At 39.1% G+C, this 13,416-nt stretch overlaps 1 protein-coding gene across 1 annotated transcript in view; it reads left to right on the forward strand.

Moving 5' to 3' along the window:
- Nucleotides 1-11,806, forward strand: part of tmem104 (transmembrane protein 104) — a 49,485-nt gene extending 37,679 nt beyond the window's left edge. The window contains exon 10 of the mRNA XM_027003353.2: nt 9,229-11,806. Within this exon, the coding sequence (XP_026859154.2) occupies nt 9,229-9,995 (767 nt within the window). The 3' untranslated portion in view covers nt 9,996-11,806. The remainder of the gene's footprint in view (nt 1-9,228) is intronic.
- Nucleotides 11,807-13,416: the final 1,610 nt, after the last annotated feature.

A 13,416-nucleotide genomic window follows, 5' to 3' on the forward strand; every position in this document is an offset into this window, starting at 1 on the left:
GTTTGTTTGGAACTGTTGCAAATGTATTAAAAAAACAAAAAAATCACGTACATGTATTCACAGCCTTTGCTCAATACTTTGTTGAAGCACCTTTGGCAGCAATTACAGCCTCCAGTCTTTTTGATTATGATGCTACAAGCTTGGCACACCTATTTTGGGGTAGTTTCTCCCATTCTTCTTTGCAGAACCTCTCAAGCTCTATCAGGTTGGATGGGGAGCGTCGAGGCACAGCCATTTTCAGATCTCTCCAGAGATGTTCAATCGGGTTCAAGGCTAGGCTCTGGCTAGGCTACTCAAGAACATTCAAAGAGTTCCTGAAGCCACTCCTTTGTTATCTTTGCTGTGTGCTTAGGGTCGTTGTCCTGTTGGAAGATGAACCTTCACCCCCGTCTGAGGTCCAGAGTGCTCTGGAGCAGGTTTTCTTCAAGGATGTCTGTACATTGCTGCATTCATCTTTCCCTCAACCCTGACTAGTCTCCCAGTTCCTGCTGCCAAAAAACAACCCCACAGCATGATGCTGCCACCACCATACTTTACTGTGGGGATGGTATTGGCCAGATGATGAGTACTGCCTGGTTTCCTTCAGACATGACACTTGGCATTTGGGCCAAAGTGCTCAATCTTTGTTTCATCAGACCAGAGAATTTTGTTTCTTATGGTCTGAGAGTCCTTCAGGTGCCTTTTGGCAAACTCCAAACAGGCTGTCTTGTGCTTTTTACTGAGGAGTGGCTTCCATCTGACCCCTCTACCATACAGGCCTCATTGGTGGAGTGCTGCAGAAATGGTTGTCCTTCTGGAAGGTTCTCCTCTCTCCATAGAGCAATGCTGAAGCTCTGTCAGAGTGACCCTTGGGTTCTAGGTCACCTCCCTGACTAAGGCCCTTCTACCCTGATCACTCAGATTGGCCGGGCGATCAGCTGTAGGAAGAGTCCTGGTGGTTCCAAACTTCTTCCAATTATGGATGATGAAGGCCACTGTGCTCATTGGGACCTTCAATGCTGCAGACGTTTTTCTGTACCCTTCCCCCATCTGTGTCTCGATACAATCCTGTCTCGGAGGTTTACAGACAATTCCTTGGACTTCATGGCTTAGTTTGTGCTCTGGCATGTAGTGTCAACTATGGGACCTTATATAGACAGGTGTGTGCCTTTCCAAATCATGTCCAATCAACTGGATTTACCACAGGTGGACTCCAATCAAGTTGTCGAAACAACTGAAGGATGATCAGTGGAAACAGGATGCACCTGAGCTCAATTTTGAGTGTCATGGTAAAGGCTGTGAATACTTACAGCGGGTGAAATAAGTGTTGAACACGTCACCAATTTTCTAAGTAAATATATTTCTAAAGGTGCTATTGACGACATGAAATTCTCACCAGATGTCGGTAACAACCCATCCAGTCCACACATGCAAAGAAATCAAACCATAGATGTCCATAAATTGTGTAATAATGAGATATGACACAGGGAAAAAGTATTGAACACATGAAGAAAGAGAGGTGCAAAAAGCCATGGAAAGTCATGACACCAGCTGAAATCTATTAGTAATTAGAAAGCAATCCTGCCATTTAGTGCAAATTAATATCAGATGGTTCAACTGATGATGTCTCATTACCAAGGTGAACCATCTCGTGATGGGTAAACCTATGAGACCTCTCATGACCTTCACAACCTTAACTGTTGCAAAAAAAAAAAAAAAGATGGCATTTGGTTACAGAAGAATATCTAAACTACTGAAGGTTCCAGTGAGCACTGTTGGGGCTGTAATCCGGAAGTGGAAAGAACATAATTTCACCATAAACCGGCCACAATCTCGTGCTCTTCACAAGATTTCAGACAGATTAGTGAAAAGAATTATCAGAGGAGTTGTCCAACAACCAAGGACCACCTGTGGAGATCTACAGAAAGACCTGGAATCAGCAGGTACAATTATTTCAAAGAAAACAAGTAATGCACTCAACCTCCATGGCCTGTATGCATGCTCACCACGCAAGACTCCATTGCCAAAGAAAAGCATGTTGAAGCACGTTTAAAGTTTGCTTATCAACATTTAGACAGGCCTCTGAAATACTGGGAGAATATAGTCTGGTCAGATGAGACCAAAATTGAACTCTCTGGATGCCATAATACACACCATGTTTGGAGGTCAAAAGGCACTGCATATTACCCCAAAAACACCCTACCAACAGTGAAGTTTGGACGTGGGAACATCATGGTGTGGGGCTGGCACTGGCATGCTTCATATAATTGAAGGAAGGATGAATGGACAAATGTACCGAGACATTCTTGATAAACAATTTGCTGCCATCTACCAGGATGATAAAGATGAAACTAGGGTGGGCATTTCAGCAAGACAATGGTCCCAAACACACAACCAAGGAAACTCTCAATTGGTTTCAGAGAAAGAAAATAAAGCTGCTAGAATGGCCCAGCCAATCACCTGAACTGAATCCAGCTGAAAATCTATGGCAGGAACTAAAGCTTAGAGTTCATAGAAGGAGCGGACGGAACCTTCAGGATTTGAAGAGTGTTTGTGTGGAAGAATGGGCCAAAATCACACCTGAGCAATGCACGCGACTAGTTACTCCATACAGGAGGCGTCTTGAAGCCGCCATGACCAACAAAGGCTTTTGTATGAAGTATTGAATACATTTCAGTAAGTGTGTTCAGTACTTTTTCCCTGTGTCATTTCTCATTATTACACATAATTTATGGACATCTGTGGTTTGATTTCTTTGATTTGCATCTTGGGAGAATTTCATGTCAATAGCACCTTTAGAGATATATTTACTTAAAAAATTGGTGACGTGTTCAATACTTATTTCACCCGCTGTATGTACATGTGATTTATTTATTTATTTAAAAAAAAATACTTTGCAACAATTCCAAACAAAAGTTTTTCACAAAGGTTTTTCCAAAAGTTTGTCATTATGGGGTATTGTGTGTAGAACTTTGAGGGAAATAATTTCATATACTTTGGAATAAGGCTGTAACGTAACATAAAATGTGGAAAAGGTGAAGCACTGTGAATACTTTCCGGATGCGCTGTAGGTGTCTGTGAGCTGTATGGTTTGATTTATTGCAGCTCAATTACCGTTAATCATGGCTTTTGATGTTGATTTCACTGTGCTGTTTAATGATCTGCTCTCAGAGTGTAGGTGACAGGTCAGCTGTTTGTGAGCTACTTGTTTTCAGTTATTTTATCTTGAATAGACACATTGATGGATTTTTTTTTCATTTGTCTGGTTAACAAGTGTTTAGTCATCAGACACTTATTTTTTTTCCTTACATATGAGTGTGGGTGAGGGTGGACTATAAAATCCTTGAATAAATGACAGGTAATATAATTTCAGTTTCCTTTACATGGTTTGTTAAGGCAGAAAACATACCTTTGCTCAAAGTACTTTATTTATTTAATTTGTATTTATTTCAGTTTATAAATGCTCTGTTTCTATTAAATTCAGTTGTTTTTATATTATTATTTCATTTGTAAAACAATTGCCACACATATGAAATGTCCAATACAAATAAATCTGATTAGCCTAGCCTAACTAGCAGCTTTTCCAGCACAGATTTCAATAAAACATGATGGGAACAGATGTTCTTGAATCAAAACATACTATCCAAAAATCAGAAACAAATCAAACTGATAAAACGTATTGATAGGCCATAGATTTTTGACCTGTATGCGTGTATGGCCTAAATTTGGTATAAGCACACATGCACACATGTCAAAAATTGGTCTTGGATCTTAGGGGAAAAAATATTTTTTAAAGTGCAAGGATTCCATATGAAGTCATCTTGTAAAATACCAACCACAGTGTAAAACTGCAAAACCCATGAAGACATGCATGCTTCCACAGTTCACCCTCCCTCCATTCCCATGGCATTTATTACTAGTCCATGAAATTAGTATGCCCCATCACAAAGAAAATGCCCCCTAGATGACTCCATAGAGTTTTATTGATCCTTGGAGCTTTTGAAGCAGCCATTAGCTTCTGTTAAAATGTCAGTCTCTTCGTTTTCAAGAAGAAAAAATACAGCAGTGTTCTCATTGAGGGACATGCTTTGCAAGGTCTTTGCAATTTCAATTTGTATTCCATAAATCAACTGTGGCTGGACCAATAGAGAGTCTGTGGGTGTGATGTTTAGCTGGTCAAAACAGCTGATGTACTGAGCACTTACTGCTCTATACACAAGCCTTAGCTGCTTGCAGAGATGTTTTACCTATTGTTAAATAGGTAAATCATTTCAGATTGTGCTGTTGAGAAGCAGGTAGCTGACCTGTGGTTGTTGTGCAATGCTAAATGAATGCCCACCAGACAGTGCTAGATTGCACTTGTACTTATGATCAAGTGAGCATTTCACATTTTCAGAAACCCCTCAAAAAATTAATTAAGTAAGGCAAAACAAGAAGTTTAATTTATGGCAATCATTGCACACTACATAGTTCTATTTTTCTCTGATTTCAACTTGTCAATTATCATTCTCTGAGTTGTCACATGTTAGAGCTGGAACAATACTAAGATGTACAATGCAGTTGCACCAGACTTGGAAACAAATTTATTTGTGCTGGGGTGCACATATTCAAATGTGTTTTAAACACCCCCTTCCTTTTTTTTTAGTGTTTCTTCTCTAATCTGTACTTTATTTCACTGTGAAATGTAACCAATGTTGTTAAGAATGGAAATTGTGAAAAAAACAGTTTTCTATTACCCTTTTTGGTAATTCTGTCTCCTAAACAAATGAGGAGCTTTTTAAAAAATATAATGGTATTTTAGAATGCAAGACACTTAGTGCCCATGATTCAGCCATGTCTAGTTAGGAATTGTACATTCTCTAGCTCTCTAACACTAACACAGACATACTCTTCAAATATGCTTTATGTGTCATAAAATAGCCCCCCCCCCCCTTTTTCTTCTTTAATATGGTCTTGCCTGCACTTCTCATTAAGATATGTAGAATGACTATAGAACAGGTGCCAGAATAATCCTTTTAGCTCTTCTCTGGATGCCTGCCCCTTTTTCAGCCCTTCAGGTCAGTACTAATCTCTCCACCGGTTCCCCTTCACTTCCCACAGAGCCCAGCTACCGTGTGACACCAGTGTCATTTGGTCACTGGCATTTCATGGCTGAAAACCACCAGAAGCATTACTAAAATCCCACTCTGCTGCCGTTCGCATCTCTTCTATTGATCCCTAGGGAGCGCTTCTGACCCCTGTGCCTTCGACACTACTGTGGGTGCTGTACTGGGCTCCATTAATTTTTCCTTCACTCATCAGATAGTTCCTGAATCGTCCACGATCCGTTTTTTGTCTTGCTGTTGGAAAAGGGGCAGGGTGTACTTTATCGCCCCCTGGGGTTATCAGTTCTGATTTGGCTGCCGGCACCAGTGTCAGATACAAACGTATCAGGATGAAAGACTTAAAGACATAAATACCAGTGACATTTTCTCCACACATCAACAAGCTCACAGGGAAATTTGGGCTGCATGATAAATCACTTGGCCATGTGTGCCGGGACAGAATCACATTTCATCCCTTAACCATAGAGGCCTCTTTGCTGAAGGTTAAGCATCTACACAGCGGAGAGGCACAGTAGGGTGCCACATCAAGAGTATTGGATTAAACACGTCCTTGATTCTGCCACTCTCTTCGTCTGTAAATTGCCACTGTTAATATAGGAGTAATGAGGCTCGACTGTGTCCTGTGCTGTGTCGCACTATGTGCTGTCTGCTGCTGGATCAGTGGTTTACTGAGGTTAAGTAGGGCATTTGCTGTGCACCCTCATCAACCACTGTATTAGAAACACATACTTTGTACCTAAACTCTTTGTCTACTTTATAAAGTAAATATATCTCATTGCCCTATTTTACATGTCAGTGTCACTGAGTTGAGTGAATTCTGTGACTAAAGAGATTTTCTACAAAGGAGTATCTCTGGAAGCTGTGAATGTTTTCTGGTTTTGTAGTTTTGCACATGACCTTTCCACCAGTGATTGGTTTTGTAATCTGTAACATTATAGTGTCTATTGCCATGCTTTGTTATACTGTATTCCTCACTGATATTTTCAGATGGATGTAGCCATCATGAAGCTTGAATCTCTGCTCGTCACAAGCTTTGGGGTGGGACGATGTGTTATATAACCAAGTCAGACAGTGAATAATTACCTTCTGTCAATATGACAGGATGTCCAATACCAAATGGGAAAGGCTACAGGGCATTTAGAGGTTGGTCCCATTGTGGATAACAGCATCACGTAGGCTTAATTCATGACATTGTTTGCGCTCCACTTTCACATGGACCAGATGTGATGAGTTTAGGAATTGTACTGCAAACATTGCTTCCTGCAGCAAATGTGTGATATAGAGGTACATGCAATTGGTCCACTAATCATACCCATGTCTGTCTGTTCTAGGTATTCCTAGTTATGTGAATAACTAGGAATACTCTTTATATTACAAGAAGGAATACACACTAGTTATGTGTACTCCTCCCGGTAATAACCAGACAATAATGTTGCATAACCCTGTTGAGGAACTATAGAAATATCTAATTTGAGAACCATATGTTTTTAGCAACAAATGATGGAAACACAATCCCCACCCGTAAAAACACATTTACATGATTAAATAGACACTGAATATTACAGCGGAGACTGAGATGTAGAGTAGGCTATAATGGGGGGTTATTTGCAGGCTGGCAACATTATAGTATTTTTTTTCCATTTTAATTTATTTCACATGCATGTTAACATCTATAATTATACCCTCATCAAACTATGTAGCGTTTGTGAAATGAACAATTCTTTTTTTTCACTTTTATTTATTTCATGTGATTATCAAGGAAAACTGAATTTTCATTGCTTTACTGAAATAAAGAATTTTAAAGTAATATGTAAATATTTTTAAAGTTTCAAAACCCATTCACTCCTCCAGTCCATACAGTTGATGTATGGTTTCTAAGATGCAAAGGTATCCTGTTTTGAAATATCACTGTTTCTCTGTATTGAGAACAAACTAATTTGCATACTAATTTACTAATTTACATCTACCTATTCAGCCTACAGCAGTTTAGCCCTGCCCATTTAAATTGTTGTCCTCGTGTGTTTCAGCTCTGAGTGCTTTTTGAGTTAATGCAAAATGCAGGGTAGTCAGTCAGAAGAGAGATCATTTATCTTATATCTGTCTTAAAGGTGCAGCAACAGAAACCTGTTTAAATCTAAGGGATAAAGAGAGGTTGGAAAAATGGTTATGTAAACATTAATTATTACTGTTAATTATTATTGTATTTGGAAGATAAAGCCACTCACCTTTTATTTAGACATCCAGGAAAAATCTAAAATAAAAATACGATATGGGCTCTTCAGAAATCTGTAAATGTGCCTTTTTACAGACATTTTCCTTAAATTTAAGGAACATTTCCTTAAGTTCTTTTATATATGTACAGTACTTGTGCTAATGTCAGGATTACTCTGCTAGAGTGTGCATTCCTCCACTTTTATGAGAAGAACCACACCCATCTGACTCACTTTAACATGGCCTGACAGAAACTGAATCCAACCACAGACTGCTTAAGAAGAAATTCATTGACACATCAAGATTTTCATCAGACAGCTAATATCTCTGAGAGAAATCCCGACATAACATTTTAAAATAAGATGAATCACTAGTGGGTTAGTGCTTCATGTAATTCCATAGAAGGCTTTTCCATTTGCATGTTTCTCCGTAAGGGGGAAGTGGCATGCTCCTTATCTATTCCCACACACTTTTACCCAAGAGGCTCATCCTTGTGCTGTAACACCATTCATATAACTCATTTTTTCAGGTTACATTTTGTCCTCATAATTGAAGTGAATCATTTTATTCCCTTGACATACATTAAAGTACTACAGTGCTAGCACTAGCTTCTGATTAATAGGCACATCCCCAAACACACCCACACACATCTGCGCGCACAACATTTTTGGCTCCAAGAATACTTCCTCTTGTCCTTTGAAATCCAAACCTTAAGGACACTTTACTTGGACAATTATGCTAATGAAGACCTATGGGTCGGGACTTGTGTTGTCCAGACATCTTCATGGTATAGTCCCTCAGATTAATTACTCATCACCTTGCCCCTCCCTCAAGCTGTCCTAATCCATTTCTCCTGTCAACATTGATGCCTGGCCTGCTGATTAGACCCAGATGCATTGTGAGATATCCCCTGCAAGGACAACAAGAGTTTGTCCCCTTCCTGGCAAAGCGGGCGACATGGTGTGCATCCTTAAGAAGTCAGGTCACAGTGTGTGGTGTTCCTGTGACTAATTCCTCTAGTAATGGTGTGATTGAACAGGGTGTGGCGAGGAGATGAGCCCAGGATGTGACTCTGTAGCCCGTATGCCAAGACTGCTCTGGCATCCTTTAGATTTAAGAAGCCCAGCAGTCAGGAATAATGCATTCACGTCTATCAATTCAAAATGGCCCGTCTGCTCAGTGCTGGGGGCTGGGACAGGCTTCATCAGGTCACTTGTGTTGGGGTCGAGTGGTCGATGTGGAATACCCATGCTGGGCAACAGAAGTGTTTGGCAAATGATAAACAGCTGGGTGGTGTCATTACAGTTAATGGCTTTTATCATCAATGCTCTCCATCCATGGCTGTCTTAAATGAAGTCCAGTCAAGTAGCATATACAAATGGTCTTTTCCTCTCAGTTCCTTGTTGTCCATGCAAAGGGCATCTCCTTTGCTGAATTATCACTCGTTACTAGTAGCTAGATCTTAAACTAGGACTTAAACTGGCTTGCCTTGTGAAGTCACATTAATCATCTTCAGCTTACTTTTATTTTAAGAGCAAAAACCTTACGTCGAGAAAGAGATTGAAATGGGAGTGATTGTCACGGTATCAAGGCTTTTTCATGTTATCCTCTGACCTGTACAGTGTGAACCCATTATCTAATCTGAAGTCCATAGGCTTTTGATTCCATATAGCCTGATGTAGTCACACCTTAAATGTCTGAATCAGTCATGGTGGAACTGTTTTATAAAGTCTCGTTTATAATGTTTCCTCCTAAGGATTAGTAAATGCAATGTTGCTAACTTCCAGTTGTAAAAATTAAAGTTCATAGGAGTTATAGCATGCATGTAATAATTACACTGTCTACAATTACAGAAAGCATAGTATTTCAGTCATGGACACTGTCTTCATCTCTCTCTCTCACTCTCTCTCTCCCCCCCCCCCCCCTTTTCCAGCTTTTAGCATGATGATTATCCTGGCGCTGATCCGCATTGGCAAGGGACACGGCAAGGGCCACCCTCAAGTTGCGCAGCTCACTGGAATACCAAATCTCTTTGGGGTGTGTGTGTATTCCTTCATGTGCCAGCATTCCCTGCCATCCCTGATCACACCGATCTCAGACAAACGGAGGGTGGGAGCCTTGCTGATAGTTGACTATGTTCTCATTCTTGGCTTCTACACCCTGCTGTCCTTCACGGCCATCTTCTGTTTTGACAGCTCACTGCTGCGAGACATGTACACACTAAACTTCACTGATAACTGTGACGTGCTGGGCTTGGCTACCCTCCGCTACTTCCTGGGGCTCTTCCCCGTGTTCACCATCAGCACCAACTTCCCAATTATAACAGTCACACTACGCAACAACTGGAAGACGCTCTTCCACCGGGACGGAGGCACTTACCCATGGGTGGTGGACCGCATTGTGTTCCCCCTTATAACCCTGGTGCCGCCCATCATCGTGGCATTTTGTACACATGACCTGGAGGCACTTGTGGGCATCACCGGCGCCTACGCGGGCACAGGAATTCAATACATCATTCCGGCCACCTTGGTGTACTTTAGTCGCCGTCACCTGGAGCCTGTGTTCGGAAGGGGCGTTGTGAACAAGCACAGGTCTCCCTTCTTTCATACATTCTGGGTAGCATTTGTGGTGCTTTGGGCAACTTTCTGCCTGATGTTTGTCACAGCTAATATCATTCTAACAGCAGAAAGCAAGAACTGAATGCATATTAGTATTTTTTTTCTTTTTTCCCTTATTTTAATTATGAAAGTCTTTGGCACACATGTAGATGGTATTTTACATTTTGGGTAGCAATTCAACATTTAGATTTGGTTTAACTAGGTTAAATGTAAAAGGGACCTTTTTTGTTTGGCAATTTAAGTTAATCTAAATCTAAAGTTCTTAAATATTTTTTCAGACTGTAGATTAAATTTCTACTTCAGAACGTCATCTAGTGGCAGTTAATTTGCACTATATTGCTTACAGCTTTTTAACAGACAGCAGCCAGGCTTTTTTCTGATTTGTTTTCATCAAATCTTTATTACTTGCCTTTTCCTCTTTCACGTAGTTCTGCAAGACGAGTTAAAATCAGGAGAACCTAGTGGCATATTGTTATCATTCTTCAAATCCTGAAGTGAACTAATGGATATGTGACTTTATCCCAGAGGGGAATTCACTAAAATGACCAAATATGCTCATTCCATTCATGGTCGTACTCAGAAAACACATTCACAATGGGTCTCTCTCTTTATTTCTTTATTTCTCTTTCTTAAAATTCATAGCAGTTATAGCATGCATGTAATAATTACACTGTCTTTTATTACGTAAAGCATAGTATTTCAATCACAGACATTTTATTCATCCCTCTCTTCCTTCTCTTCCTCCCTTTTTATTACCAAAACTAAATGTCCACTTCAGTGTAGCCCATGAGCTGAGAACAGAGCAAAGCAATTCAGGGATAATCACTTTCACATCTGCCGTTTTCAATATTACTAACTGACTGCCTCCTCACGTGAGTTAACCATTGAGTGAGGAGGTCGTGGGTCCTACTGCATCATGGGTCAGGTTACTCTGAATATGTGTATCGTAATATATTGTAGCTTCTAATCCAGCCTTGAATTATGAGCTTTGTGATTCAACGGCCTTCCCCACTTGTAATTCAGGTTTCAGATCCACCATTAATCAGTTACAAATCTTATGCAGGCTTTTCGGTCATAGTCTCCACTGTCAGATCAGATTGATGCACCCCTTCTCTTCATAATTCTTTCATGTGGTGGTGTCAGCGCTTGTCATTTGATCGTCAGCAACACATTTGATACTGTAAATTGACTGCTGCTCTCTGTGAGAGTGTGCGCTCCTGATCAAAGAAGAAAGGAAGGAAGTCTCAAAACCATGACTGCTGTCATGTGTGGCATGGCACTAGTGCTCGAGTTTTGCACACATTACCTTGGGCTTGTTCAAGCTGCATAAGATTATTTTGGATAAGATGCCTCTACACTCTCCTGGTAATGTTTACAGCATGTGTGTGTGTGTGTGTGTGTGTGTGTGAGAGAGAGAGAGAGAGAGAGAGAGAGAGAGAGAGAGAGAGAGAGAGAGACAGACAGACAGACAGACACACACGTGTGTACACGTGGCCTGTAGCACAAATACCAAGTCATCTTTGAAGGACAGTATGAGACTGTAGTTCATGGCTCAGAAGTTAACATGAATATTACATCTCATTTTCAGTAAATTTGTAGTGAACATCATTATTCACTGAATTAGTGTAGTTCCAACTTCCTTTTATTTAAGCCATGAATGTTTCTTCAGTTCTTTATGGTTTATTTTGAACAAATGTATTATGTTGTTGAAGTATAAACTATGAATGATAGAAGTGAAGAAAATGTGCCTTTCTCCCAGGGTTCATCTTACCTTTACATGTGTGACATGTATTTTGTGTCTGTGCAGCCTGTCAATCTCTGCATGTAAGTTATTTTATATATTGACAATCAATGTCTTGTGATATCAAATACAGGAATACTTTTTAAATGTGATTAACTCTTATCCTGTTTTTTGGGGGGAGGGTGGGCACGGTGGTGGTGCTGTACAGTTAATTGGCTATTATAAACAGTACAGTAAGGTCTTTTGGAATTACTGGTCATAATTTTTTTTTTTTAATGTAAACATTTAATTATTACTGTTAATTAATTATTACTGCATTAATACTGTATGGGAGGTGAATTAGAACCTCTACTAAATTTAATAAACTCCTTTATTCCTAAATCATTAAAATTAGCAGCACATGATTTGCATTTTAGTTTTAATCAGAAATAACTGCAAATTACATTACATTAAAATATATAATGTGGTATATTTATTTTATTATATTTATTAATTATACATACATTATATATATATATATATATATATATATATATATATATATATATATATATATATATATATAAAATGTGTACTTAGAGCCTCTATAACCTTCTAGTAATATTATATTAACATTAATGTAAACATAAGGTTTTACTGGACAGAAAGAACAGGATTATAATAATTTTTTAGGTTTATTTAATTTTGACATCAGAAATCTACACCCTTTGAGCACCTACTCAAAATCGTGCACATTTGATGGTAAGGTGATCTTTCACACTTTCTTGGATGACTTTCAGATTCTGTTGCAAAGTGTAAACACATTTTTCAGTGACGAAGCAAGCAGAAATTCAGCACTAACTCCATTTGAGTGATTTTTATAGCCTTAAATATTTTTTAAATTGCTGTTCATAAAGCATAAAGTCTTTTATTTTTATCATCTGCTACTATGAATGCTTTGAGTCCAAGAATAAAGTTTCATCTCTAGATTGGCTTGTGTTTTTGCAATAAGATACAGTCTACACCTTTAAGCTTAAGTATAATTCTTTTGTGACTTTGCAGATCTTTATTATTGTCATAACCCCCGGCTGAATTTAATTCATCCTCTGCCCTTTTGCACATGTGGGTGTGCATGGTGGTTTGTAATTGCAAATTAAAACTTTACACTGCTTAATTTATTCACAGCTGATTTAATTTGCTGTGATTTATTCAATGTTTGCAAGGGGTGGGGGTAGCACAGTGTTACTGGATTCAGCTGATTCTAATCCGATTAAATTTGTGTGTTTTATGCTCTCTGTAGTACTCAGTCAAGCCAGATCAACAAAGCTGAAATGGAGCAGCTGTCAATTGTGCCAGTATCAGTGTGTTTATTTCACTGATGGAAGTCGAATGCACAATTTGTCACTATTAAGAAATAATTGCTACAAGGGCAAAACAAGACCATTTTGTGCACTCTCGAAAATTTGTGAGTTTTTGCATAAAACATGTATCTAAAGGACAGCTGCACTTAAATGAATACTGCGTTCTCTTGACAAACTACCTGATCAATGGGTAGTCTCTACAATCATTCTTTTGCACATCACTTCATCCGACTATATGGTTTTCTTTTAAGCCATGTGTCATCATTTGGAAGAGAATGGGTTAGCAATTTCTATATCTGCTGCATAAACAAGATTTAATAGAGTACAGCATATTACCATAATGGTTTTTCTCCAACTTTGGGTTGGATATAGTTTTTGTAAAAGGTTTTTTTTGTAGTGTACCCAGAATGTTACAGCATCAG

This window comes from Electrophorus electricus, chromosome 1 (genome assembly GCF_013358815.1).
Source record: "Electrophorus electricus isolate fEleEle1 chromosome 1, fEleEle1.pri, whole genome shotgun sequence".
Taxonomy (NCBI): Eukaryota; Metazoa; Chordata; class Actinopteri; order Gymnotiformes; family Gymnotidae; genus Electrophorus; species Electrophorus electricus.